Here is a 27,197-nt window from a genome sequence, read left to right on the forward strand (position 1 = left end):
GGCCAAGCTCGCCAGGGGAGCAAGGAGAGGCCGTAGGACCCGCAGGCTCCCGGGAGGGAGGGACAGAGGGGGACCGCCACTGCGCAGGGCAGCGCTGGGGCCGGCTTTCCTGAAGGTGCGCTCTGGCTCCGCAGCCCTCCGCGGTTATTACTTCTCTGCTGTGTCCTACCTGCCGTGTGGATCTACGTTCCAACACGACAGCTCCCGAGCGCTGTGCCGTCTGAGCCCGGGAAGGGTGGAAGGGGTACGGATGACGAAAGCAGGAGCCAGCTCGCCCCCGGGGGCTTGTCTCCTGTCTCCATCACAGGCTCCCTGAGCTTAAAAGGGCAGCAGGTTAAAGCCAGCTTTTATTTTACTCTTTGAACACTTACCCAGCTCCACAGGCAACTTTTTGATAGGATTTCTTTCCAAAAGCAAAGTTTTCAAATGCCTTTAAAACAAAATAAAAAATATATAATTTTAAAAGCAGAAAATGAAATGACCATTCCCAAAATACACCATCGAATTTCTTCCTTCACCGCCTCTTTAAGGAGACAATGTCGCTGCAGGTGCACACGCGTGGCCCACGGCTGTCCGCCTACGCGGCTCCTGGTCTCAGCACCCTGACCCTCCAGGCGATGTCTGCTGGGGGGCTGCCCTGCCCCTGTGGGACGTCCGGCAGCATCCTGCTCTCTACCCACCAGTCCAGGGGGACGCCATCCCGACGCGTGACAACCAGGAAATCTCTGGGCCTTGTCGGTGCTCCGACTGCCGATCTCGGTGCTCCCTGAGGTGTGCGGGAGGGACCCCAGCCCCCGGGGATGCTCCGTGAGCACATTTTCCCAGTGAAATACTTGGGAGCCTTCTGGCACACCGCACACCGCCTGCGGGGTCACTCACAGGGAAGGGCCCGGGGCCGTCTCAGAACAAGCCGGGATGAGGGACGTTTCTCCAGGCCTTTGACTCCAGATCCCTAGTACCTAGTAACAGCTCCGAGAAAATCTGGCACAAAATGTACCCCGGAGAGACAGGATACAAGGTGCCCATGAAAAGTTACTCAGCCATGGGGAAACACGAAGATCTCATGTTAAATTCGGTCTTGCCCCTTTTACCCTACTATGCTGCTTTTTCCACATTTAATTCTTTTTTAAAAGACTCATTTATTTATTTATTCGACAGACAGATCACAAGCAGGCAGAGAGGCAGGCAGAGAGAGAGAGGAAGAAGCAGGCTCCCCGCTGAGCAGAGAGCCCGATGTGGGGCTTGATCTCAGGACCCTGGGATCAGAACCCAAGCCGAAGGCAGAGGCTTAACCCACTGAGCCACCCGGACCCCAGGTGCCCTGTTTGCACGTTTAATTCTCAAGACTGCATCATACACTAAGGATTAGTTTCTTTTTCTCCTTCCCTTTTTAGGGACCCTCAGCTGAAATCTGACATAAAAAGACCACAATACCCTGAGGCTCATGTCTCCAGCCCCGGCGGGGGGGGGGGCATCCAGGCAAGGGGCAGGTCCCCCAGCCCCAGCCGCCCTGTATGCACGTCACCCTGGGCCTCCCAGGACTCGGGGGGATTGCTGAACCCACTGTACTACCCCGTCTCCAGGGACAGCCTGCCACCAGCACACCACCCGCCCCACAGCGCAGAGTGGCCTGTCTGCGTTCCAGGTGCACAGGGACACCGACCCTGTGGGGCCGGCTGCCTGCCCCGGTGGAAGAGACCTCATGAGCCCCTGGAGAGGGGCTTCTCATCTATCGCTGACCTCAGCGGCCCCAGGAAGCCACCAGGTGGGTCGAGTGACTAGAGGGGGTCCAAGCTGCGTCCCCCGGTTTCAGTTAGGGTTAGGGTACCGAGGAGCAGCTGGGCACACCTACAAATCCCATTAACGACTCCGCACGGTTGAGTGGGAGGAGCCTTCTCAAGCCTCATTCCACCTCGAAGGTGAAAGACACCAAATTCCCAACATCACAGCAGAGCAGAGTCCACAGGATTTGAAGGGGAAAGGCCGTCTTACAGGCGGACAATTCAGAGCTCTAGTATTCCAGTTAAATTAAGGTTGATTTTTGGATCGGCAACCCCAAAGGGAAATCAGATTACTTGAAGATTAGGCAATTTTCTTTCCATTTGCTCTCTTGGCTTTCCCTTCTTATTTGAAGTTTTAAAGGAACAGACTTTATCCATTGAACTTTTCTTGATTACACAAAGGTGCATTATTTCAATGTCCCTTCAACCACTTGTTTTGGGTTTAGCCCCTTTTAGTTGTGGAACACAGAAAGCAGGCGGAGGACGGGCGGGTGCTGGCCCTGCACAGGACGGACAGACCTGCAGACCGGGGGCTGCAGGTGGGCGGGCGCCCTGGGCTCCCCAGCAGCAGGTCCTGTGGGTCAGGGTGCCCCTGAGCACGGCTTGCAGGCCTGGGGGTCTGCAGTGGTGGGCGGAGGCCATGGGAACCTGCCATCCCCTAGAAAGCGTGTCCAGGCAATGATCTGTGTGGATAGTCTCGTGCACCTCGAGCAATGAACTGACACACTGCTGACCCCGTACATACTATCAGCAGTCACCCCCCCGTGATGCCAGCGACTTCCCGTGGAGCACACACGTTCACACCCGGAGCCGGAGCTGCCTGGCCAAGGGGTGCACTTACCGACGTGTGCGCATCCTGGCTCGCTCTCTGGGCACAAGCTCACACGTCCAAGACAATGAGAAGGGAGAGCATTAACACTGGCGCTGCTTTAATTAGGCTTTTCGGAAAGTTTAAGGTTTTCAATAAGCCCATAATTACTTAACATTTCTGATTAATACGTTTCAGCACTTCGCAAGCTAATCTAATTTTAATGACATAACGGGCTATAAATCACATGCAAAACTGTATCTTAAACAATACTAAGCAGCTGGCTTTGACTGGCAAAATCAAAGAACTCTGAAGCTGGGGGACTGCGGGCTTACTTTCTAGGAAAGGGTTTTTGCTTATTTGCCCTCTGAGTAGCAATCCGTCTCCTCGCAGTGCGGGCACCCAGCTGCGGGACAGAAAGCACGGAATGACCCTCGGCACCGAAGACGAGGACCTGGGGATGGACCACACCCTCCCGGCCCACCTGTGACTGCAAGCCGGGAGACCGCGCGAGGCCGCCAGGCTGGAGGGGACACGGTGGGCACCGGCCCCGGGAAGGCTCAGCCACCTGCCAGGGGCCAAGGCCACGGTTCTGTGTGTCCGGTGGCACAACTCACGGCAGGCGATCTGCAGACCCCGACTAGTCCAGGAGCTCCAGGAAGGCGGCTCCCGGCTCTGACTGCCCCGGCCAGAGGCCCCAGCTCAGCATCAGAAATCAGCTGCTTCCTTGCGGAGCCGGCAAAGTCTCAAATGCCTCACAGGGATTTTCTCTCTCTGTGACGTGTGACAAAATACTCACTTCCTAAAAGTCACTCTGAACAACCGTGAGCTACAGCTCAGGCCTGCGAAGGGCCTTGTACAGACCTCCGGTCTGCTGAGTCACGGCGGCTGCGTGGCTCTCGGCTGACACAGTTGCTCAAATAGGAAGGGGGGTCGGCCCGGCATACCCGTCTTCCTCCAACACCCTGTGGCCATCCTGAACCCCACTGGCTTCTCAAGTGGCCTGCAGCTCTGTGTAGTCAGCCTGACTCAGGCCGCCACCCCCCTCCTTAGAGAGCGACCTCAAGGCCAAGTCGAGTCCCACCTTCTGCACTCAAATCCTCCGTGACTCCGCCATTCAGATCAGAATGAAACCCAACATGGCAAGCCCAGCCTGCAAGGGTAGCCCTCTCCCTCCTGTGTCCTGGCATGGGCCACCTGGCCGTCCCCCACGTCGCCCGGTGCACACACGCCCACGGCCTATGCATGTGCTCTCCTCTGCCCAGGAGGCACTCGCATTAAAGGAGATCCTACAGTGTTTACGGGAAGGTTCTCACAAGGTCAGGAAACACAGACAGGGAGGGAGGCGGGAGCTGGAGGTGCTGAGTCAGGACAGCAGGCGGAGCGCACTGTGAGCCCCGCTCCCGGGGGTCTGAGGCGGCTGACCCAGGACGAGGGGACCCAGGGCTGCTGGCCGGGGCTACATGAGGACGAGGGAGGCGCGGCGTCCGTTCCAGGTGTGGGGGTGCTAGGAAGCCCCGGGATCAGAGCAGCAGGAACGTGGCAGGATGACAGGCCTTGCTTACGTTGGGGTTTCCAGCTCCCCAAAGGGAAGGCATTTCTTGTTATCTCAGCTCCCGCAGGCCTCGGGAGCCGAGACGCTGGTTGCGGTTCCTTGACCCAGCTCCCAGCCCTTGTGGCAGCTTCGCATGAGGACAGTCAGGGCTGGAACCAGATGGTGCAAACACCTCACTGCTGGCCCAGCAAAGGCACTGTGGCCTCCAGCATTCTCCGTGCTATTAAGCATCCTGCACTATGAACCAGTTCCGTGTGTCTGGTTCATTCAGCCGCTGCATCTCTTAGCTGGCTTTAAAAACAGCGCTAAGTGCTTCTGCACTGAAATCAAAATTCAATCAGGGGCAGGAGCTGAGCAGCACAAGGGCCAGCACTGAGATGTTTTAACACACGATGGTCTCAAAATCTGGAAATACTAACATACGACTTACTTGTGAGACCCAATCCCAGAAGGAAGTGCTTTAATTCTGTTACAGCGGAGGTCCAGCCAAGTGAGGCTTGGCAGCAACTGGAAGAAATCTGTAGGGAGCTCGCAGAGGGCATTTCTTTGAAGATGCAGTTGCTTCCGGGGAGAAGAAACAAGAAAATCTTGTCAACCAACTGCATTTTAAAACATGATGCATCCCAGAGCACTTCCAGAAGCACCCCAGGTCTTGAACTCAGACATATCAAGTGAAAAGAAAGCCCAGAAGATCTTACTGTCAGACACTATAAACAGCAGACGAGAGTCAGAAGGGAAAGCATCAGGGTCCCCTGCCCAGGTTTTGGGTGTGGAGAGGGACTCCGGGCTGGCCCCACGGCTCCCTCATGGCTGACGACTCAGCCACCGCTGCTGCGCACACCACATGTTCTCTGCAAATACCCCTGAACCCCAGACCGACTCTCCAAGCGTTTCAGTCCCTCTCCCCCTTCCTACGCCCCACACATGACGCCTCTTGGGCTCTGCTGTCCCTGCCCCTTACCTAGTGCCTGCCACAGGCAGCCCGCAGTAACTGTGGTCAGGGGACAAAAGGCACAAGCCGAGTCTGGTCCCAGAGACTCGACCCAAGCCAAGAGTTCACAGGAAACTAAAGAAACCGTGCACCAAGCTGTCTGCCTCGGCTGCAGGGCCGCTGTCTCTGGTTACCACCAGCAGCTCCGCAGAAGCCAGCCACTGTCGCAGGACGTGAGAGGGAGGGCAGGGCCACGTCAGCCCATGCGGCACTCACTGCAGCCGTGTAAAGGGCACACACGAGAGCCCCAGTCACAGCGCGGTACGATTACGGGGAATTCTTAAGTAGGTTCCACGCCGAGCATGGAGTCCAATGCGGGGCCTGAATCCACCACCGTCAGGTCAAGACCTGAGCAGAGATCAGGAACCAGAAGCTTGGGGCAGAGCGCCTAGGTGCCCCCAGCTCTGGTGCTGCTGTGGCAAGTGGCGCACCCCCTCACTGCTCTGCACGTCCCATGAGGATCTCTAACTCCTCCACCGCCGCCGAGCCGGTGGGGCACAATTGTTGAGACCGCAGGCCCGGAAGCCAGACTCTCTGGGTTCAAATCTGGATTTGGAACTTTACTAGCTGTGTGACTCTGAGCGGGCTCCCAAACCTCTCTGTGCTCTGGTGTTGCCCCTGTGAAGGGGTCACATGACCCACCTGCCCGGGGCCACGGGGTGAGCAGCTCCTGGCACAGAGGGGGGCCAGGAAGCAGCAGCCACCACGACTCAGGAGCCCTAAGTGCAGCCACTGCGACCAGCCCCCGGCTTTGGCCACAGTACCACGACGCCCAGCTCTGCCTCCAATGCGGAGCACCGCGTCTTCACGGGTAGGGCAGGGGCTTTACCAGCGCATGCAGTGGGAACTCTCCAGCTCGCCGAGGCATGGCCAGACACCATGCTGGCCACGGCCAGTCCCTGGAGCACAGTCAGGCCGTCAGGCCCGCACAGCATGTGTGTACCTCAATGTGAGCCCACTCTGGCCTCAGCGGCAGCGCGGCCTCCAAGCTTCTCAGGCCCGCTCTCTCTCGGGCCAAGCTGGCTCTAGGGTTCAGCTCTGAACCCACACATCCTCCCAAAGGCCAGAAAAGGCGGGAAGAGATGGTGCCGCTCTTTGCAAAGGGCTGTTCCAGCTACCAGCGAGGTGACAGTGCCACAGAAGCCCAAAGGCTTCTTCGCGTGGGGCCGCAAAGACGGCCTCCTAGTGCTCCGTGTGCACACATCTCTGGACGCGTGACTGGTGACCTCGGAGATCACTGCTTCACCTGCACCGGGACCGGGAACCCAAGGAACAGAGCGGCCGCCTCACTCTGTGATTCGTTGCCATAGTAACCATCTCTGTTTTCTGAGAGGCATGAACAGTTACGATGTTTCTTTATTGAGGCTAAAGAACAGTTCAGAATTTCCTCTTCTTCCTTCGTGCCATGCACGGAGGTCCCGTAAAGCTCATGACATGCTGGAGCCTTCGTTCACGGTCAGGAGCGCTTGCGCTCACACACAGCGGCCCTGACGACCCAGGAATTAATTCACTGCAAGAGGTAGGCGCTCAGGGAAGAGAGAGCGGGGCAGGGCCGGCCACGACCACAAACGCGTGGCATGTGACGTGCGACAGCGGGGCACCTGACACCCCAGCACACAGCTCTGTGCAAGTGCTCCAAAGGGCAGCCGACACCTTATGGGCGCGACGTGACCGCGGGCCCTGTGGGCGCTGCACTTCACGAGCCTTACAGCGTAATTCTCATAATGACCCACAAGAATGGTCTCTTTCTCCTGTTCCAGATGAAGACAAACTAGGTTTAAAGAAATTACATGAGTCTGAGGCAGCGGGAGCCCAAGCCCTGCACTCCTGCCCCATTCACATCCACACTGTGCTCCGATGGAACCTTATTCTAGAAACCCTACAGCATGAGACGGTACCCGCGAGGTTAGCAGCTGGCAGGGGCCCGGTGAGGCACCAGGCACAGGGGAAAGTCAGCATGTGACCCCTGCGAGGCAGGGGTGAGAAGTGGTTTACCTGTTTTAATACTGCATGGGAGCTCTTTGGGGGGGGGGCGGTTTCAACAGGAGATCAAGGGTGCCCTCCGCAGTGCTTTCTACCACGGGCTTTTGGTGCTTACGACTTTCCCAAGAAGAGAGGCTAGGTATCACAGTGTGACTCCGCGATGTTTCCGGCGGTGGGTCCCCGGGCCGGAATTTCTCTTTCGTGGCGTGCTCCCACATGAAACCCCGAGCTAACCCTCTTCTAGCCCTCATCCTGGAAACACTCTCCTAAGCAGAGGACTCCAGGTAAAGGCCTCACGTTCACTTGGCAGAGGCACAAACTCCCTATGAAACGCCCACTTACTTCGAGGCTGGGAATTTTAAAGATCGTTCCTAAGTGGTGAAGACCACTTTGACTCAAGTCTAAAACCGACGAGTCAGAAAAGATGACCCCCTGAGCTCCCTGGTCACCCTCTCCGGAGGGGGGAGCAGGGGCGCTCCTAGCTGGAGCAGCCGCCCCCGGGGGGACCTCGCAGGAGCGGCTTCCTTCCATTTCTCAGCGGCGGGCAGCTCGGGGCCGTCTGCTCATGCTCCTGGGTCTGCAGGCACCTGGAGACGGGAGGGGGGACAGCAACATGCAGGTGACCCGACGGTCCTCCGGGGGCACGGGGGGCCGACCACGACCGTGTCCCCTGCTTCCAAAACCGTCACCTTAGTAAGCTGAAGCGTAAACCTGGCGTTTAAGTTTGCAGGAAGGAAGGGCGCGGGAGTCCAGGCGGTTCTGCGGACCGTACGCTTCTCCGTCCACCCCGCGCCGCGGAGCCCGAGACTGAGCCTCCAGCGCCTGGAAACCCGACAGGAAAGGCGACTGCAGGGGGCGGAGGAGCCGGACGGCTTCCCCGCGGCCGGCCGGGGTGCTGCTCCCGCCGCACGGCCTGGAGGGCGCCGCGCTCGCCGCCCCGCGTCAGGCTCGCCGCGTCCCGCAGCCGCAGCCGCTCCGCCACCCGCTCCGGGAGCGCCACGGGGTCCGGGCACAAGGCGGGGCGCGGGGACAGCCTGCCCGCTGGGGCCGGACGGACTCCGGAACCGCGGGCGGACCGCGGGCGGACCCCGGGCGGCCAGCGGCGCCCCGGCAGCAGCGCGGCGGCCGGCGCGTCCTCGCGGGAGGGCGGCGCACGCGGGGACCGGGGAGGGCGCGGCCGGCCGGACAGCCAGGCCCGGCCCGCGGGGGCGACCGCAGCGCACGCGCGGCCCTTGCGGCGGGGTCCCCGGGGACCGGCGGCCGCGGACGGCGCGCGGGTGCCGCGACCCCCGGCGGGCTCCCCGCGGCGGGGCGGGTCCCGAGACCCCAGCGAACCGCAGCCGCGGGAGCAGGGCGGAGCCGGTCCTCGCCGTCCCCCCCGCCGGGGTCGCCGTCCCCCCCGCGCGGCTCGGACCCGGCCTGAGCCCCGCACTGAGAGGCCTTCGCCGGGCAGCGGGGCGCGACGGGGACCCCGGGGGGCGCGGCCTCCCTCCGGCCCCGCCCGCCCCGCCTCACCTGCGGCGCCGGCACCGCCCGCCCCGAGAGCCGCCGCCCGCCTTCCCGACAGCGCCCGCGGCCGGCCCCGCGGTCGCCATGGAGACGGCCGGACGGAGACGCGCAGGCGCCAAGCCCCGCGGTGCGCGCGCAGCCGCGGACGGAGACTGGTGCGCATGCGTACGCGGCCGCGGGGCCGGCCGGGGACGCCCCTCTCCACCGGCCGTGGCGTCGCCTGTGGCCGCGTGTGCGAGCCGATGCGTGACCCTCACAGCGGACACGTGCGCCTTAGTCCGGAGACGCGCACGCACGAGGAGGGCGCTTTCGGGCCGTCGGGGCGAGCAGATTCTGGCCGGGGCGCCCTCCAGGCTGACCCCGGCCGTGGGGGTCCGCGGGCCTGCGGGCTCGGAGGGGCCCCGGGACGGCTGCCATCCCCCGACACCCGTCCACCCCCAGCGCGCCGCCCCGCCCCGCCCCGCCCCGCGCCCCCGAGAGCAGGGGCCCGCCCCTCGCCGGAGGCCGCGCCCTGGCCAGGCGCCCTCGGGGCTCCCCTCGGCCAGAGCTTCCAGTCACCAGCGGGGATCCGACAGCCTCTCGGCGGCCCGGGCCAGGCCGGGTTCCCTCGGCCGCCGGCCCCTTGGCCGAGCGCCCAGGTGGCCGAGGTGGACCCCAGGCGGTGGCGCACCCCGGGGAGGACGTCCTTCAGGGGCCGGTGCAGGGAGGAGCGGCCGCGGGGCGGCTTCTGACCACTGTCCGTGCAGGGCCGGAGCCGCCGCGGCCGGGAGGGGAGCTGCAGGGGCGGGGGGAGCGTAGGCAGGCAGGGACCGGCCAGCGCGGACTGGGCCGGTGCCGCACAAGTCGACGGCGGCCATCGGAGAGCCGCGTGCTCGCCTGCCGGGAGCTGGAGCAGCTGACCGCGGGGGGACGGGGCAGCTGACCGCCGGGGGACGGGGCAGCTGACCGCCGGGGGACGGGGCAGCTGACCGCCGGGGGACGGGGCAGCTGACCGCCGGGGGGACGGGGCAGCTGACCGCCGGGGGGACGGGGCAGCTGACCGCCGGGGGACGGGGCAGCTGACCGCCGGGGGACGGGGCAGCTGCCCACCTGCCTCCCTCGCCAGCCCAGTCGCACCTGGGGCTCCGTCCTGACCTTCCAGGCGGGAGAGCGTTGCTGCACCCCCCCCACCCCGCGTCTGGCCCAGTCAGGAAACCCTGTGGGAAGGGGACATGGGGTGGCGGAGGTCACTGACGCCAGCCAAGCTGGTGCGCACAAAATCACCACAGAACCGGGAACTGGCGTCACCGTCAGAGGTCCCGGTCACTGGGCAGGCGGCCGAAAGGGGCAGCTACGAGGGCCCCTGCAGAGCTGGACTCGGGTTCTAGGGTTACGTCCGCCTTGAGAAAGGTCGCTCTCAGCTTCCGCTAGCACGGTGGCTCGCCAGGGCATGAGGACCAGCGCTGCCTCGCACAAGGGACTGAAGAGTCCCTGAACGGTGGGCTCTTCCCCGAAGAGCTCCTTTCTGTGCCGGAGCTGAGAGCTCCGCCGCTGAGCAAAGCTCCGGACGGACCAGAGACAAGGGACGAGTCGTTCTTCTGAGATCGCTGCAGAGAGGGAGGGTCTAGTCAGCACCAAGGCTTCGGGCTGGGAAGAAGGAACCTGAAAAGCACCCGGCCCCGGGAGCGGCCCGCACTAGGGAGACCTGGGGTGCGGGGTGCGTCCGGCTCCTTGCCAGGCGCAGGCGTCCGTCCTTTCGAGAAGAAAACGCCATCCTCGGGCTCGGGTTACCTGCATGGCGCGTGCGTCCTACCGAAGGCGACGCGTACACAGGATCGGACAGAGCCGGCCTGCGGGCGGGCCAGGGAAGGCGGTTGGCAAGCGTGCGCCTCGGAGATAAATGTGCAGCCGGCGGGGCCCAGGTCCGTCCTCTCGGTCCTCCTCGGGTGTTGCTGTCGAAGGCGACCTTCCTTCTCACCTTCCTGCCGCCGCCGTGGGCGCCTTGGCCCGGCTCCGGACTGTCGTGCCCCGCTTCCTGTGGGCCATTGTGGACCCTTCACTCCTCGGGGACCGCATTCACCGCCGCTCGCCCCTTTCTGGGCCCGGCCCCCGCAGGCCCGACGGCTCCATCACGCACCCTGTCTTGCGTCTCCCTCCCACTGTTGGTGTAGGGAAACGCTGCAGGTCTGAATAGCTTTCTTTTACAAACGGTCTGTTGTGGCTGAGCCTGGAGGGGCTCGAGGGAGGGGCTCTGAGTGTGAACAGCAGTGCCTTCTCCTCCGAGGACGGAGGTGTTTTTCGGACAAAGGACGTAGGAGAATTTTGGTGTTTCATTTCTTCCCGTTTAGTTCCTCACTGTGGAACTGCTGTGATTACGGCGATAGCTTCCCGTGACTGACATGCTTCCTCATCAAAAGAAGAGCAAAAAATCGGTCTTTTTTAAAAACTTGAAATCTGCTCTGCAGAAAGTCAGACGTAAAACCGGCGTTTCTAGGTGTGCCTCACAGGGGCCACAGCGGCGCACATCACCGCGACGCACACATAGCGAGGTCCCTGCCCTCGCCACCTTCCCAGGTCCCAGCCCTCCCTTCTCCCCTGGGCCTTTCTGGGGATGAAGCCGTCTCCTCCAGACACACTAGGCTTTGAGTCACTCTCTTGTCCCCTGGTGAGTCCTTCACTCCCAGCGAGCCCCTCAGTGCGTGAAAATGCAGGTCCGTGGGGCCTTGATGTTCTGTGGTTTGGGGCCCCCTTGGAGCATCCGCACGGAGGCCAGGCCCAGCAGTGTGGAAGCCTGGTCAGATCTGAGCGACAAAGGCGTGTTCCTGCGTTTCCCGTCAGCGTGAACTCCCCTCTAGGTGCATGGTGTGCGGTCCTACTTCAGGGGTTCTGGTGAGCCGGGACAGCAGCAGCAGGACAGATGACGCCGCGGGCGCAGAGGGAAGCTGTGCTGTCGGCATTGGGCTGAAGGCTGTCGTGAGTACTCCTGGGTCCGTGTCTGCCGGGCTCTCAGCACTTGGCTGTTCATGCCCAAGAGGGGGTCTTAACCCTATTTCCTGCTGCTGCTGCGGTGAACTCCCGGAGCCTTAGTGTCTTGGCGCACACCCACTGACTCTCTGCGGCTCCAGAGGACAGAGGTGTGGACACGTTTCCCTGGGTGACGGTCAGGGTCTGCAGGGCTCTGGGAGGATCTGTCGCCCTCTCTTTCCAGCTTCTAGAGGTGTGTGCATCCCTTGGTGCGTGCCCGGCCCCCATCAGAGTCCTCAGTCCACCTTTTCCCGCGTCCCGCTCCCCCTGGACAGACCCTGGGACGATGTTGGTCGTCCGGTGACTCAGAATGGCCTCCCCCCTCGATATCTTCAGCTCATGCACGTGGACAACATCCCTTCTGTCCTGTGTGTACCGTGTTCGCAGGTTTTAGGGGTCAGGATGTGGACATCTTTGGGGCCATCGTGCCGTCTGCACAGTGGGCACACCTCTCGGAAAGGAGCGGTCCTCCGCGGAGGGAATGCAGTGACAAGCTGACATGGCGGCCCACAGCCTGTGGTCATCAGTACTGGCGGCGCTGAGGGCGGAGCCCTGGGCTGGGCATACGAGGCGCACAATCAGGAGAAGTGTGGGACAGGGAAAGCCAGCAGCCAGGACACCGGCCCATCCGCGGACCCGAGCCTGGTTTGGATGTACAGCGTGTGGACTCAGGGAGAAACCGGGCTCCGAGGGAGAGGGCTGCCCCTCCCCACACCGACGGTGGCCCCCAGCGCTTCCCTAGGACGCTGTGACCATGTGCGCTGGGCCGTTGCGAGGACCACTGGACACAGGCAGGACCGATAGTCTGACCTGAAGGTTTGAGGTGTCACCATGGCCACCCGATGGAGCGAAGTATGTGGCGTCGGCAGTGAGTATGTCCTGGTCCACGTGTGGCTTGTTGTGGGCTACGGGGTGCCCGGACCCCTGAGCCGGGGCTGCTCTCCCAGCTCCTGAGGAGTCACTGGGGTGGACATGGGGCAGTCAGACTCATCCCCGTCCTAACGACACTGTCTTCGTATCTTCACGCTGGGGCCTCTGGGGTCTCGCTGACTGGGCGGCAAGAGCCAGTTCTCGGAGACGGCAGAACACTAGCCTGGGAGCCGCTTTCCGAACGGCACTAAGCAGTCTGGAGCCCTCCTCTGAGCCCCCTCCATCCGGCATGGACCCCCCAGCAGGCAGTGACTGGGCCCTGGACAACCAGGGGCCACCACCACCCACTCTAGCCCAGAGCCACCAAAATTGTTCCGTCCCCTCGGTCCTAAGCCTGTTCAGCGGCTCACCTGTTCCTTCCCCGGAAACCACAACACGCATGCTTGTCCATGTTTCCCTCTGCGTCCGACCGACCCTGGTGCTCCCTGCGTGGCCTGCGGGGTGTGCCCTGCTCCCCGCTTCTCCGGAACCCTGCCGCCACAGAGATTGTCCCTTCACAACGGCTGCCCCCAGGCCGGCACATCTTCCCGTGCCTTATCAAAACAAGTTCTGGGTACATTTTGGAACAACCCCCTTAGCTTCTTGGCCTGTGGGTTAAGGATGGTCACAGCGAGAAGGTCCGGGGGGACCTCTGAGGCTGCCCCCCACCAGCCAGGACCCCGTCCCGAGGGCGTGGCAGAGACAGCCCGCCCTGAGACCTAAACAATGCAGCAGTGGCCTCTGACCTGCCCCTTCAGGGGACACTCAGCAACAACAGGAGACGTTTTTGGTCATCAAAGCTTGCGGTGGGCAGATGAGGAAGGAGCCTCTAGCGAGGGGAGGCTAGGGGCCCTGCCAAACGCCTTTCGATGCCCAGGACGGCCGTTGTAAACAGAGCATTGTCTGGCACCAGAGGGTCAACCGTGGGGAGCTAGAGGAACTCTGGATTAGATGATGCATTTCAGGAAATCTCTCAGAAACCAGGGCAAACCAAAAAAGATGAAAATCAGAGAGAACATGTATGAAAAGCACAGGGTCCGCGCGAGGCCTCCACAATTCCAGCTGGAAGGAGGAGCGGGAAATCCGATGAGCTGCGCGGTGATTTTTAAATGTTTCCAGGAGTTGAAGGACATGTTCCTGGAGCAGGAGGCTCCTCGCGGGTCTAGTGCCAAGAACGAAAAGGGACCCTTGGCACGGCTCACGCGGTGGTGTCTGAAAGCTCTGCTTTCAAAGGGAAAAGCCTCCGAGACCCAAGAGAGGAAAAGCGGCCACACCAGCTCAGCTGCGAAGGATCCGGAGTCTTTGTTTTTCTCCAGGGCAGGCAGCCCCTCGGACGGCAGTGAAAGCAGACCACGGCATCCCTGCTGTGCGCCCAGAATACGGGCCAGCGGTGTAGACCCAGAGCGTCGCCCATCAAACTGGGGGGAGTCGCCAAGACAGTCGGGGACACGGGGAGTGTCCGAGACGGCACCACGGCGGCCCGGCCCGGCAGGAGGAAGCGCCGAGAAGGACGTCTCTGCCACGGCCAGTTGGGGCTGAGAGATGCTTCTGGGGGCCCCGGTGGTTGAAACGACACCTCGGGAATGTCTCGAGGGGCTAGAAAATTCCTGTGACGCTCCCAGAAAACCAAGCATCGGAGAAATCGTGGTTTACTTCGGGAAGGACAGAAGGTGAGGGAGGAAAGGGGGCACCTGGGTGAGGGGGTGTCAGCCTTGCTTGGGGCCACCCTTGGGCGCGACAAGAGGGTCCTGTCTTGTCCTGGGTGCTGGGCTGGGGAGGCTCTCAGTTCCAGAGACACAGAACCACACCAGGGGCCTGTGGGGTTCAGAGAAGGCTCTTGGAAAGCTAGTAACTGATAGAGTGTGTTCAGGAGAGGGACGCCCTAGCTGGCCAGTCCCCAGGCCGCAGAGAGCAGGGCTGAGAGGTATGTGTGTTTGAGGGGAGAGGGGAGACCCCTGCCTCTCCCTGGGAGGCTAGAGAAAGGCCAGAGCTGGCCTCCACGGGCAGCTCCAGATCCTAAGCTGGGGCTTCCCGGGTCACTCCCTCCCCTGCTGGGGTGTCAGGATCCGTGGATGCCGGAACGTTCTGTCTCCTGGGCTGACGGGTGGTTACGCAGGTGGGCATGCTTTGTGACAGTCTGCTGAGCTGCGCCGGGGCCCCTGCTCCAGTTTCTGGACGCGTGCTGCCTGTGGGTGGACAAGTTTGTCCTCTGGGCATTCTTGGAGGAAATATAGGTGAATTCTATTTTTTCTTAGGCAAAGAGAGGATTTCTTAAATGAAATATAGAAGCACTAACCATAAAAGCAAATGTACTTAGAAGTACTTTTGCTTATCAAAAAGACATCATTAAGAAAAATTAAAAGCTGAACCCAAAGCAAGAGAAGACACTGGTAATTCTCGTTTTCAGTAGATTTGTATGCAGAATATGCAAAGAACTGCTGTAATTCAATTTGAAAAGACAAAAGAATAGGTTTATTGGGATTAATAGGCAAAAGAGAGGCACCAAGAGCTCACAGCAGAGGGAAAGCGAACGCCCCTGCTCGCCGCAACCCCCCAGCCGGGTGTCCCGAGCGAGATGGCTTTCGGTGGGCGGGAAGGAAGTCTGGAGCACCCGCGCTGGAAAGGTCTCCCTGCTGTGGGCTGTGCGTCCGTCCGTCCATCTGTGGGGAGCATCTGGGAAAGCATTTGCGCCCCGGGGGGCTGAGTCCACCGTGGTGACCCCACGGCTCTCCCAGAGGCTTCAGGGAAGCCAACGCAGAGGCAGCGGGACACCTGGGCACTTGCTGATGACACCCCCGCCTCCCTGGGAGGACCCCGAGCCCGGGACAGGGAAAGCCGTGGAAAGCATGAGCAGTCACTTCCTGCACCAGCGCAGGGGGTCAGTCCGCTCAGTCGCTTTTGACAGAAGAACAAATGGCGGGAGAGCTCACGCCGCTGGAGCGCGGCTACCAGCAGCCCTGGACGGCGAGGTTCAGGTGGGAATCGGGGTTCTGAGAAGGGGAGATCCAGAGGCAGGCTGGCCCACAGTCCAGGCCGGGGACGGGCAGGACGCGGGGGTGCACGCTGGGAGGTGTCGCGGGCAGAGTCGCGGTGCCCCGAGACTCATACGTGGTCGCCCTCTCCCAGGGCCTCAGAGGTCAACAGTATTTGGAGACAGAGTCTGAAGAGGTGACGAAGTTCTCATGAGGTCAGCGGGTGGGTCCTGATCCATTCTGACAGGTGTCCCCATGAGAAGGGGGGTGAGGACAGTCCCAGAGGGACGGCGCTGCTGGACGTGGGGACGGGATGGCCGCCCACACTCTGGTGGCTGGGAGGGCAGCCCCCCGCCGCGGGGTCTGCTGCCACAGCTTCAGGAAGCTGGTGGGGGCGGGTGCTGGGGCGTCGACGGGTGCTGGGCGGGGGGGCAGCTCCCGGGACCTCACGGTCGCTCTCCGGAGCGCTGGGATTTCCGCATGTCTCGTTGTTGCACAGCACGGAAGAACGGTGAGCACTGTGCAGCTGCGGGGGCGTGGGAGGCCTGCCCCAGCCCCGCGCCTGCCGGCCCGGCCGGTCCCTTCATGTTGTCACTCCCGAGCCCCTGCCGCCCGCCTGTACAGCAGGTGGTCGTGAAGGTGTTTTGTCTGAGTGGGGCCGCCTCGACCCAATCGAACAACACGTCTCAAACCTGTGAAGAGAGAGTTTCATCAGAGCCCAGTGAGGACAGCTGCCCGCATGCACGTCTTCACCCGGAGGGCCGGCTCGGGGAAGGGGCCTTTGGGGCAGGGGTGCGTGTGCTTTTACAGGAAGACTTAGAGAGCATCACGATGGAGGCCGTTCCAGAAGGTTACAGACTTCTCCTGTTGGTAGCGTGTGCGAGGCTGTGCGACGTCAATCTTGTGGAAACCAGGGAGGATTTCCGGCTTATCTCTATGCTCGGAATATTCCTTTTGGGGTATGTTTTCAACAGAGCAGATGTGCACCGTGTCCTGGGGCAGAAATAGAGCCATGCTTTGAGGTTGGCGAGTCATTCTGACCTCGGTAAACGTCAGCCTGTAGCTTCCCTCGAGCCCGGGACCAGGGCCACAAAAGGTCGAAACTCTGCTTTACTGTGTCACCCGTTCTGAAGAGAGGATTGAGGACGGTGCCAAGAAGTGGCGCTTTTCCCTGAAGATTTTGGGAGCGTTTGTGTAGAACTGCACCAGCTGGCGGGTGGGGGCGGCCCCCAGGCCTGCCCTCCCTGTGTGGTCCTTCCTCAGCGAGCCCCTGCGGCAGGTCCTGAGGTGGAGTTTTACTTGGTGCCGGTGGGCACCTCCAAGGCGGCAGTGGCCACGGAGGATGGCATTTGTCGCAGCGTCTGGTGGGGACAGACACTGGCCTGGCCACTGGAGTCCAGCGGGCAGAAGCCGCTAGCTCCAGGCTCAGAGGGAAGCACGGCCCGGTGACGGCCGCTCACCCGTGCCCCGGAGGGACGGAATCCTGGGAAAGGTGACACGGGCGCCTACAAAGATCCCGGAATCCTGCGCTCGGCCCGAAACAAGCTGCGGACTCGTGGGTTGGGACAGTGTGTGCCTGCGGGGGGCACCCCCGATGGCTGACGGGACGGGGCCTCCTCACCCCCAGACAAGGCGTGTGGCGTCGTGTGGGGCGGTTTGCGGGAGTTCCCTGGAGGACACGGGTTGGCCGTCCGGGAGACCTGCGTTCGCCTGCCTCACGACACGGGCCTGGGAGGCACCGTGAGCTGGGCCTGGGGCCCAGGATGCTGCGGGCAGAGGGGAGTGAGGCCGCGGCTGGAAGCTACCTCTGAGCTCTCGTGTTACTAGCAGGGGCCAAGCAGTTCGGAGTAAACCGGACAGATCTAATGTAGGGCGAGGGGAGTTTTAAAAAGCAGAAACAGAAGACGTCCGACAAGTAGGGAGCCCACCGGCCTCATAACGAGGCAGTTTGAAGCCATTTCTGCCATTTCTGCCCTGTGGGGCGGCTGCCCTGCTGCACGGCCTGCTTGTTCCGGGTGAGGAACCTTGAGGTCCGGGAGGGCAAGGACTTGCCAGGGCTGCGAGCTCCCGGTGAGGGAGCCGGGCTCTCGGTCGTCAGCCACCAAGGTACTGAGGTCCTGACAACGCAGGGGATTTTTCAAGTTTGGAAAAGAAAAAAAGAAAGGACAAGAAATTCACCCAGTCACAGAGAGCGAGAATGCAGGAATTCAACAGCAAGTGAGACGGCCCATGGCCATTTTCCACTGGCCACGTACCACGGCCGCGGGGAGCCTGTGTGATGTGCGGTTGGAGCGCATCATGTTGTGGTTCTGGACTTGGGTAGCCTGTCCAACCCTCAGCAGCTGGGACACAAGCTTGAGGGTGTGTGGCTGCTGAGACGGCCGTGGCCCAGGGCTGTCAGGTGCTGTGGTGGTCAGCTGCCGCCAACCGGCCCTGTGGGGCCACAGCTGCCTGTGACGATCGGGCCCTCCTCTCGTGCCCCATGCTTCCGGCTGGCCAGCACCCCCAGGCCTTCGGGCCTGACACTGTGCCTCTGCCTTTCCTTGTCGGGGAACGCCACTGTTCCCAACCTCCCCCACGACGCGAGCAACGGGGTGCGGGCAGAATCCCGAAGGCCCTTGCAGAGTTGGCCTCTTGCTCCCTCGTATTCATATGGGGAACACACGAGGGCCCTGCTGGTCCCGGAAGAGCAGAGGCTGCAGGACAGACCTGCCTGAATCCGTGGCCCAGAGCCAAGCCCGGTGAGAGCTGCCGAACCACGGCCAGGCAGAGACGCCAGGTCCGAGGCACATTCCCGTGGCGAAGCGAAGTGTGGGGGGTTCTGATGCAGAATTATCACAGGACTAGCCAGCGGGTCCAGGGTCATTTCATCCCTCTATGTAGCCCTCAGGGACGATGTCCAAGATGGCCCTAGGCCAGCTCTGTCTGGGGGCAGCTCCGTCCAGCTTGGACCTCTGTCCTGCCCAAGGAGCCATGTCCCCCACCCCCTTGTCTGCAGTCTCTTAAAACCCACCTGCTGGGGTGCCATGGGCCCATTTGGGCACATGTTCTTATACGTTCATAAAAACGGCAAGATAAGAGACAGAAGGACCCGACCACACCCCACTGCACAGACCCAGCTCCGTGATTTCTGGAAGGTGTGTGGCATTGCGGGGCCTGCACCACAGTCTGGTTTCAGAACACACCAGTGCAGCCTTCGGAAAGCCCCGCTGGGCCTCCGGCCGCACAACCTGTCTCTTCCGGACGCTCCGCAGAATCGGAGTCGCACACCGCGCAGTGGTCCCTCCGGCCTCCCAGTGTCCCTGCTGCAGGATCGCACGGCAGCGGGTGACACTTCCCGCTGCGGAGTGGTCTCCCGTCGCGGGGCAGCCTGCTTCTCCGTCGGCACTGTGTGCCTGTGCACACGTGGGGACGTTGGGAACAGCACTGTTACAGAACGGGCAGGCGCTGGAGCCGCCACAGGTTGTGTGTCCCGGGGCAGGAGCGGCTTGCCGGGTCGTCTGTGCCCGACGCATCACGGAGTCGCAGCTCCGAGGCGGCCGTGCCACTGTGGCTTGTGCCAGCACAGCGCGGGTGCCAGTGTTCAGCCACACCCTTGGAAACACAAGGAACCTGAAGCGGGTTAAGAGCCCCGCGGATCGGGTGGCCCTGGCGTTAGCGCTGTCTTCGGGGAGCACTGCTGCAACACGCTGTGAACCCTGAGTCAGGGCACTGAGTCCCTCCCCAAGGGCGAGCTCCGCTTCCCCATGGGCTCTCAGTTCTGCGCTTTCTGGCCTCTGTGAAAATGGTGCATAAGCTCCGGCCCAATAGCTCCCAGGGTTTATCGACCTCTTTTCGGTGACTCCTCCCTTGTGCACAAGAAATAAACATCTGCGGTCACTGCGCCTCCTGCGGTCACTCCATGCCAAGCCCCAGAAAGCGCGTCTAAGAAGCTGCGGGATACGCCTGCTGCAGGGGTGCCGGTGGGGTGCGTGGCTGCGCGGAGGCCGAGCTCACGGGCACCCGCCATCGCTGCAACGCGGCCACATCGCGTTCTGCGCCTTTGTCCACCGTGTCCCCGGGTTGCGCAGTTCCGAGCCGGTTTTGTTCTCGCGTGGACACGCAGCGGGGCTGCTTCCCAGGCGGTGCGCGTCCCTTGCTTTTATTCACGGTGACTTCTTAGGTTTCCTGAAGACAGATTTGTGGGTTTTTTCATGGCTCGAGCCTTCGGTGTCACATCTGATCACTCTTTGCCGCGGCTTCCCTGGGTTTTCCCTCAGAACTTCCCTGGTGTCGGCCCACGCTGTGGCCTCTGACCCGTTGGGAGCGAGGGTTCGTGGAGGGTCCGAGCTCGTTGATCGCGCACGCTATGTGGCCGTCTCAGCAATGCGGGTCCCCTGTGGGAATGTGCTTACACACCCATTCCTGTGCGCAGTGGGCCCGCCCCAGGGTTGACAAACTGTGTTTTTAAAGGACTTCTCCGTTTTACTTGAGTTGTGAAGTTATGGCACAAAATTTCTGCACTATTTCCCTGATCGCTATTTTTTTTTATTATTTTGGTTTTTTAAAATATTTTACTTATTTATTTGAGAGAAAGCAAGAGAGCATGAGTAGGGGGAGGGGCAGAGGCAGAGGGAGACCAGACTCCCCGCTGAGCAGGGACCCCCGACATGGGCTCCATCCCAGGACCCCGGGATCGTGACTCCAGCGGAAGGCAGATGCTTCACTGACGGAGCCACCCAGGCGTCCTGTGCTGATTACTCTTTTAATCTCATTAGGCTCTGTAGTGATAGCCCCTTTCCCATTTCTGATACAACAATTCTTTTGCTCTTTTTTTCTTATTCAGTAATGCGAGGGTTTTATAAGTCTTATCGATTGTATTTAAAGGAACAGTGACTGGCTTTGTTGACTTTTCTCTCACTTACCGTGTTGTTTCATAGATGTCTGCTCTCTCGTCGTTCCCTTCCTTCTGCTCACACTGAATTTAGATCACTCTTCTCTTTTTAGCCCCTTAAGGTAGGACTTAGATCATTGATTGCCTGGTTTTTTTCTTATAAGTATTTAAAAATGGCCGTATCCCCCAAATGTTGTGATGTTGGTTTTCATAGTCATTCAGCTTTAAATATGTCCTAATCTCCTTCATGAGCTATCGTTTGATCTGTGGATTATTTCCAGTTTGTTGCTTAATTTCCAAATGTGCGTAGACTTTAGGACATCTGTTACCCCTGACGCTCTATTTAATTTGTCGTGTTCAGACAACATATTCTCTATGATTACAAAACTTTGAAAAATTTACTGGAACTTCTTCTCCATCCTGGGCTGTGGCTCGTCTCCACGAACGCCCCTTGCATACTCGAGAGTGATGTGTTCTCTGCGGAGGATTTTATAATGTTCTCTGGATGCCGGTTAGGGCAAGGTGGTTAACGGTTTTCCCCAGACTTCTGCCTCCTTAGTAATTTTGCTTATTCTGTCAGTTACTGAGGAAGGGGGATTTGAGTTCCTTTCACGACTGGGGCTTGTCTGGTTTTTTCTTGGGCTGTGGTGTGAGTCAGGGTTTTCTGGAGAAACAGATTAGGATCCTTAGAGATATACATATGCGGATTTATTATAGAAATTAGGCCCTGTGCCTGTGGAGACTGAGCAGGGCCAGGGTCTGTCATCTGCAAGCTGGAGAACCAGGGGAGCTGAGGGCTAACTGCCAGTCTGAAGGCTGAAGGCCTGGTAAGCAGGAAGGGGCTCTGGGGCTCTGGGAGCGAAGGGGGTAGCTGGTGTGACCTCTGTCCAATGTCTGAGAACAGGAAAATGTGGACAGCCTAGCTCCAGAAGAGAGAGAATTCAGGTTCCCAACAGATCAGTTGATGCCCGACAACTTTGGGGAAGATAGTCTTTATTCGGTCTACCAATTCAAATATTAATCTCTTCCAGAGACGGCCTACACCAACACACCAAGAAATAATGTTTTTCCAGCTGTATGGGCTTCCCATAGCCCAGTCAGGTGGACACATAGAACAGGCCCTCACACGAGTCTACGTGCAGTCAACTTGACACCATACACATCTCCTTAAGCTCTACTTAACCTGCAAACAAAGACATAACGAGGTCATAATTACACCTAACATGGCTATCTCACATGCACCCCAAATTACGCTCAACCCTTCCCCCGTCGGCAATAACAGCAGTGCACGCAGCCCCCATGAGCAACATGGCAGAGCTGACCAGGATGGAGGACAGAGACAAAGCAGCCCTCAGAGTCATCTCACCTGAGCAGCCCTGTGGCGCTGGCTGGCTAGCGGGTTCCTCAGTGGAACAGGTGGACGTCAACCAAGTTCTTCCTTATCTGTGCTAGCGGAGAAGCTCCAGGCCAAGTGAACACAGGTGTAGCCTGAGTCACAAGAATAAGAGCCATGGGTGCTCAACAGTTGGCAGAGTAGAGCCAGTGTAGATGCCCAGAGCCCCTTGAGTGGAGAGGCCCCTCGAGGAAGGGCTCCAGGACACTCAAGGATGTGTATGTTCCTCTGTCTCCCAGATTTCTCCCAAAGAACTGGTGGCCTTTGACCAGGGGAACTGAGCGCTGGGGGGAAGGAAATCATCAGACATTTTGGGACTCTTGGACACCGGCTCTGAATGGACATCAATCCTAGGAGACCCAGAACCTCACTGGACACCCCTCTCCAGCCAGTTGTCATAACTCTGTTTGCCGAGTCTTGAGTGCCTTTCCCTTCCACATGATCCACACTGGCCCATTACACTGCTGAGGTGATGCTGCTTGGACCCAGGAACAGGAAGCACGAATACTCTACACTTGTTGACAGTCACATGTCAGAGGGTGGGAAGTAAATCTGACCAAAATTCAAGGGCCTTCTGGGGAATTTCTAGGGGCAGTGATATGGGGCATGCCAAGATATCCCATCTAAGGTGAAGGTGCATTGCTCTATCTGCCTCCCCCAACCAAAAAGAGGTACGGCACCTAGTTTGGCCTAATTTTGCTTAATGAACTTTGACATTTTTTTATTAGATGCACACACAGGATTGTGCATGTCTTAAGAATCGGTCCTTTTATTGTTATGAAATGTTTCTCTGTATTTCTGGTAATATTTTTGTCTTGAGGTCTGCTTTGCCAAATATGAATAAAGTTGCATCTCCTTTTTTTTTTTTTTTAAGATTTTTATGTATTTATTTGACAGACAGAGATCACAAGTAGGCAGAGAGGCAGACAGAGAGAGAGAAGGAAGCAGGCTCCCTGCTGAGCAAAGTGCACAATGTAGGGCTTGATCCCAGGACCCCGAGATCATGACCTGAGCCAAAGGCAGAGGCTTTAACCCACTGAGCCACCCGGGTGCCTGCATCACCTTTCTTATGACTGTATTCTTACAATGTATTTTTTCCATCTTTTTAATCTCTGCTTTGGTAAATTTGATACCATTTTTATATTTAAGATCTTTTAAAAATATTTTATTTATTTGAAAGAGAGAGAGCGTGCACGTGAGCAGGAGGAGGGGCAGAGGGCGAAACAGACTCCCCACTGAGCAGGAAGCCCTCTGTGGGTTCAGTCCCAGGACCCTGAGATCATGGCCTGAGCTGAAAGCTGACTGAGCCCCCCAGGCACCCAAAGATGCATCTTTTAAAAACTATAAATTTGGGTCTTGCTTTGGTGTCGAGTCTGACACTCTCCACCTGTTAATTGAAGTTATTAATCCATTTACATTTATTGTAATTGTTGGAATGGTTAGGTGTTAGTATGCCACCTTGGTTATCAGTTCCTTTTTATCTCCTCTGTTATTCTTTCTGATTATTTTTAGTATCCAGTTCTCTCTCTCTCTCTCTCTTTAGCTTTAAAAGTGACTGCTCTGGGTTATAACATACATCCTTGATTTATCAGTAGTCCTTGAATTGTTATAATTATACAACTTCCAATACATAAGAAACTTTCAGGGCTATAATCACTTTGCCTTCCCTTATTTGTGCTATTGTCATATATTTTACTTCTCTGCATTACAGGCTCTGTCTATAGTGATGATGGTTTTTGGTTCAATCAATCTGTTGTCTCATTTTATTGAAGTGTGACTGACAATTTCTTAGTTCCCAGTGTGCGTCACAGTGATCTAATACTTTTAAACATGACGAAATGGTCCCCATGATGGGTCGAGTTCCTCTCTGTTTTCTCACGAAGTCATCACAGTATCACTGACTACATCTGCTATGTTGCACGTTACATCCCATGACCTATTTGTTCTATAACTGGAGATTTGCACTTCTTAATCTGCTCTGCCTTCTGGTAACCAAGTCTGTTTCCTGTGTCTGTGTGCTTCTGTTTTGTTTGTTCACTTGTTTTGTTTTTTAGATTCCACATGTGAGTGAAATCATAGTGAAATCGTAATCTTTCTCTTACTGACTTGCTTCTCTTAATGCTATACTCTCTAGGTCCACCCATGTTGTCGCAAATGGCCTGTTTTTTTTTTTCTTTTTTGATGGCTGAATAATATTCGGTTGTATATATATACCCCACACCTTTATCCATTCATCCGTCGATGGTCCCTTGGACGGCTTCCACGTCTTGGCTGCTGCAGATAATGCTGCAGCGAACATGGGGGCGCACGTATCTCTTTGAACTGGTGTTTTCCTTTTCTTTAAATACCCAGAAGCAGAAAGCATGGCTCATACACTAGCTCTATTTTTCATTTTTTGAGGAACCTCCGTAGTGTTTTCCATTGTGGCTGCACCAATCAATTTTAAAGATAAAGTTTCCAAGTAGTAGAATTTTTGTTTGTCTTGAACAACCTCCTTTTCCATTTCTTACAGTGCTCTCCTGCTGGCGACAGATTCTGTTGTTTCTTTCTCTCAAGGTGTCTTTTTTAGCTTTTATTTTTGAAGAATATTCTCCTTTGATACAGAATTCTATGTTGGAGTTTCTTCCTCTCAGCAAAGTTAGGACGCTGCCCTATCGTCTCCGGCTGGGAAGCTGCTGCCGTTTTCCACTTTGCAAGGATCCGTCTTATTCCAGATTTTCCACATGCGTCATTGATAAATTCTATTGACATGTCTACGTGTTACATGGTTACTGATTCTTTTAATTTTTCCAGTAGAATATTATGGCTGTTGAAAACAATTTAAAGGTCAGATATAGTATCTTTTAGTTATAGACTTTCCATTTCTCGCCTACCCGTGAGACTACCCGTACCCTTGCCCATCATGACCATCTTTCCCTGTGGATTCTCCTAACTTCCTTTCCTCCAGAAGACCAAGAATGTCCACCTGCAGTGTCAAGACCATTTCTAGGGACTCTGTGGTCAACCGAGAGTGTTGCCGTCAATCCATGTGCATCTCTGTCCTGGGGTGACCATGGTGGTCTCGCCCCTGGAACTAGCAGCTGACCCCACCCCTGTTCTCACTGTTACTGCTGAAACCCGGGAACTCCAGTCCACTGCAGCACCTCCACAGCCATCTCCAGTCCCCAGAGGACAGACACACGGAGCTCCCTGGGGGCTGGGGAACATCTCACTACAACATTAGGGAAGGGCAGGAGTGGGCAAGAGTCCTCATGGCGGGGGCGGGGGGCGGGTTGGGGTCCGTCCACTGTACCTGCCTGTCTTCCTGAGCTGTTAGCCTCCTTCTTTAGGACATGCTTCTCAAACTTTAATGTGAAGACAGTCACAATTAAAATGTAGATTTTTAAAGTGTATAGTCTGACTCAGCAGGTTTAGGGTGAGGCCTGAGAGTGTCCTTTCGTGGAACCTTCCGGGGGCCACTGCTGTTGTCCGTGCGCGGCTCCCTGACAGCGGAGGACCTGCAGAAGTCCTGCCGCGGAGTCCAGCCCTGCCTCACCCAGCGTTGGTGGCGATCAGAGCTGCCTCCAGGCGCTCGGACCTGCGTGTTAAACCCTGGTTGGTGCAGCCAGGTCAGTGGGTTTGCTCTCCTGAGCCTTACTTCCTCCTCCCTGGGCCTCTAGACTCTGCTCTGACGGCTGCTCCTGGCTGCAGAGGTGGGAGCTTTTCTCTCTGTCTCTGCATGAAGGGTCTTTCTCCCAGGAGCAGTCTTCGTACTTGTCGGTCGGTGCTCCGGGGTCTCCTGACCATCTGACCGTATGACTCTTAGGGGCCTTCGGGCAATGGGCGGTGTGAAGGCGGGTGCTTGAAAACAGCTGGTGTCAGCTTGAGACACACCTGGCTGAGGTGCAACCACCAGTAGCTTCTGTGCATGGAGCGGGGGAAGGGCTGTTCCTGCCAGTGAGGGAGGCTGCAGGACATTTCGGGGTTCAGCGTTCTCCACCTCAGCTATGTCTGCCCGGATGTCCCCATCTGACTCTCACGGTCCCCTTCCTCCCAGCGCACTCTAACACAGCTGTCATGGCTCATTTTAGGTGTCAACTAGGCTTGGAGCTATTGAACCGGGTGCTAAGCCAGGTGTTATCGGGAAGATGCATAGCGACCTGTGCCACGGAGAGGCGGCCGGCATCTGCCATCAGTTGAGTTTAAACCAAGCAGGTCCCCCTGCGTGATCTGGTGGGTCTCAGCAGCCAGCCGGAATGTGTGGACAGAGAGTGGAAATATGGCTCCTTGAGGTCGGGTGGGGTAGCTCAGAAGGAAGGGAGGGCTGTTATCTTAGGGGACACACACTTAGCCACGACCACGGTGTGGGCGGACGTGTGCGTGTTGAAGGGGGTGAGGCGGCAAGGTCTGGGATGAGAACCAGGAACGTGCTATGCAAACCAGAGGAAAAGCGGACCTGGTTGTAAAGTGGAAGAACTCTTGACTGAACTGCGTCCTGATGTTGGCGATGACGAACTTGGATGCTGGCGGAGGACACCGACAAGCAGATTGTTAGAGGTGCGGGTTGCTTTCCTCTTGCTGCCCAGAGTGAAATGTGGAGAAAAGAGGCAAATTGAGGACGTTCTCTAAATTAAATAAAGATTTAATTTGTTTATTTGAGAGACAGAATGAGCACGAGAGGGAGAGGGGCAGAGAGAGAAGCTGGCTCCCCACTGAGCAAGGAACCAGACGTGGGGCTCGATCCCAGGACCCCGGGATCGTGACTGGAGACAAAGGTAGGCGCTTGACCGACTGAGGAATGTCTCTTAAGCAAAAATGAACCAGCCCTAATGATCTGGTAGGTTCTTGGCCTATCCAGATTGCAAAGAATACTAGAATTGGGAAATGGACTGTCGGAAAAGTGTATTCTGAAAAGAGTCTCAGCGGAACCCAGGGGTACAGGTGGGGTCGTGGAGGGGAAGTTCTGCAGAGGGCCCGCCCGTGCGGTGGGACACACACCAGGCCCCGACCCTAGATCAGCAGAAGCCCGCCCCTGGGACTGGGAGGAAGAGGTCCAGGACGCGGGAGATTGCTACCGGATGCGCACAGCTCTAGAGCCGGACAGGGGTTGGTGGCGTCCCAGAGCCGCAAGGATGTGTGTGCGACCTGTCAGGGGGAAGGAAGATGGCCAGGGGTGGTGTGTCTGGCGACAGAGGGTTCTCCTTGGACCTTGGAACTTAACCGAAGCTTCGCTGTGGGATCTTGAGTTTCCCTGGGAATGGAGACGCCTTCATTCCTTCAGTTTCTTTTTTGGGATGGACACGTCTGTCCCGTGCTTGTGCACTGTGGAAGCAGGGCCGGGCCTCGCCCAGAGTCTCACTTGCACCTCAGTCAGGTGATGCTTGGAGCTCATGAGCGGAGGGCACTTAGGTGGGCTTGTAGGCCCGGCTTTCAGAACCGTG

The 27,197-nt window shown here is 58.3% G+C and overlaps 1 protein-coding gene across 10 annotated transcripts in view; it reads right to left on the minus strand.

The window, feature by feature from the left end:
* LRRC27 (leucine rich repeat containing 27) overlaps positions 1-8,712 on the minus strand; it is a 28,609-nt gene extending 19,897 nt beyond the window's left edge. For 8 of the 10 annotated variants that reach the window (XR_006603280.1, XR_006603282.1, XR_006603283.1 and 5 more), the window contains exons 1-5: positions 8,634-8,712; positions 7,808-7,940; positions 7,461-7,705; positions 4,575-4,705; positions 372-430 (exon numbers count right to left, since the gene is read on the minus strand). Coding sequence is in view for 6 of the 10 variants with exons in the window: in XM_045069032.1 (XP_044924967.1) it covers positions 372-430; positions 4,575-4,705; positions 7,461-7,649 (379 nt within the window). In the remaining 4 variants the exon portion in view is untranslated. The other 2 variants (XM_045069033.1, XM_004751696.3) reach the window with 2 other exon arrangements.
* Positions 8,713-27,197: the final 18,485 nt, after the last annotated feature.

This window comes from Mustela putorius, unplaced genomic scaffold (assembly GCF_011764305.1).
Source record: "Mustela putorius furo isolate JIRA1106 unplaced genomic scaffold, ASM1176430v1.1 tig00003909_pilon_pilon_pilon, whole genome shotgun sequence".
NCBI lineage: Eukaryota > Metazoa > Chordata > Mammalia > Carnivora > Mustelidae > Mustela > Mustela putorius.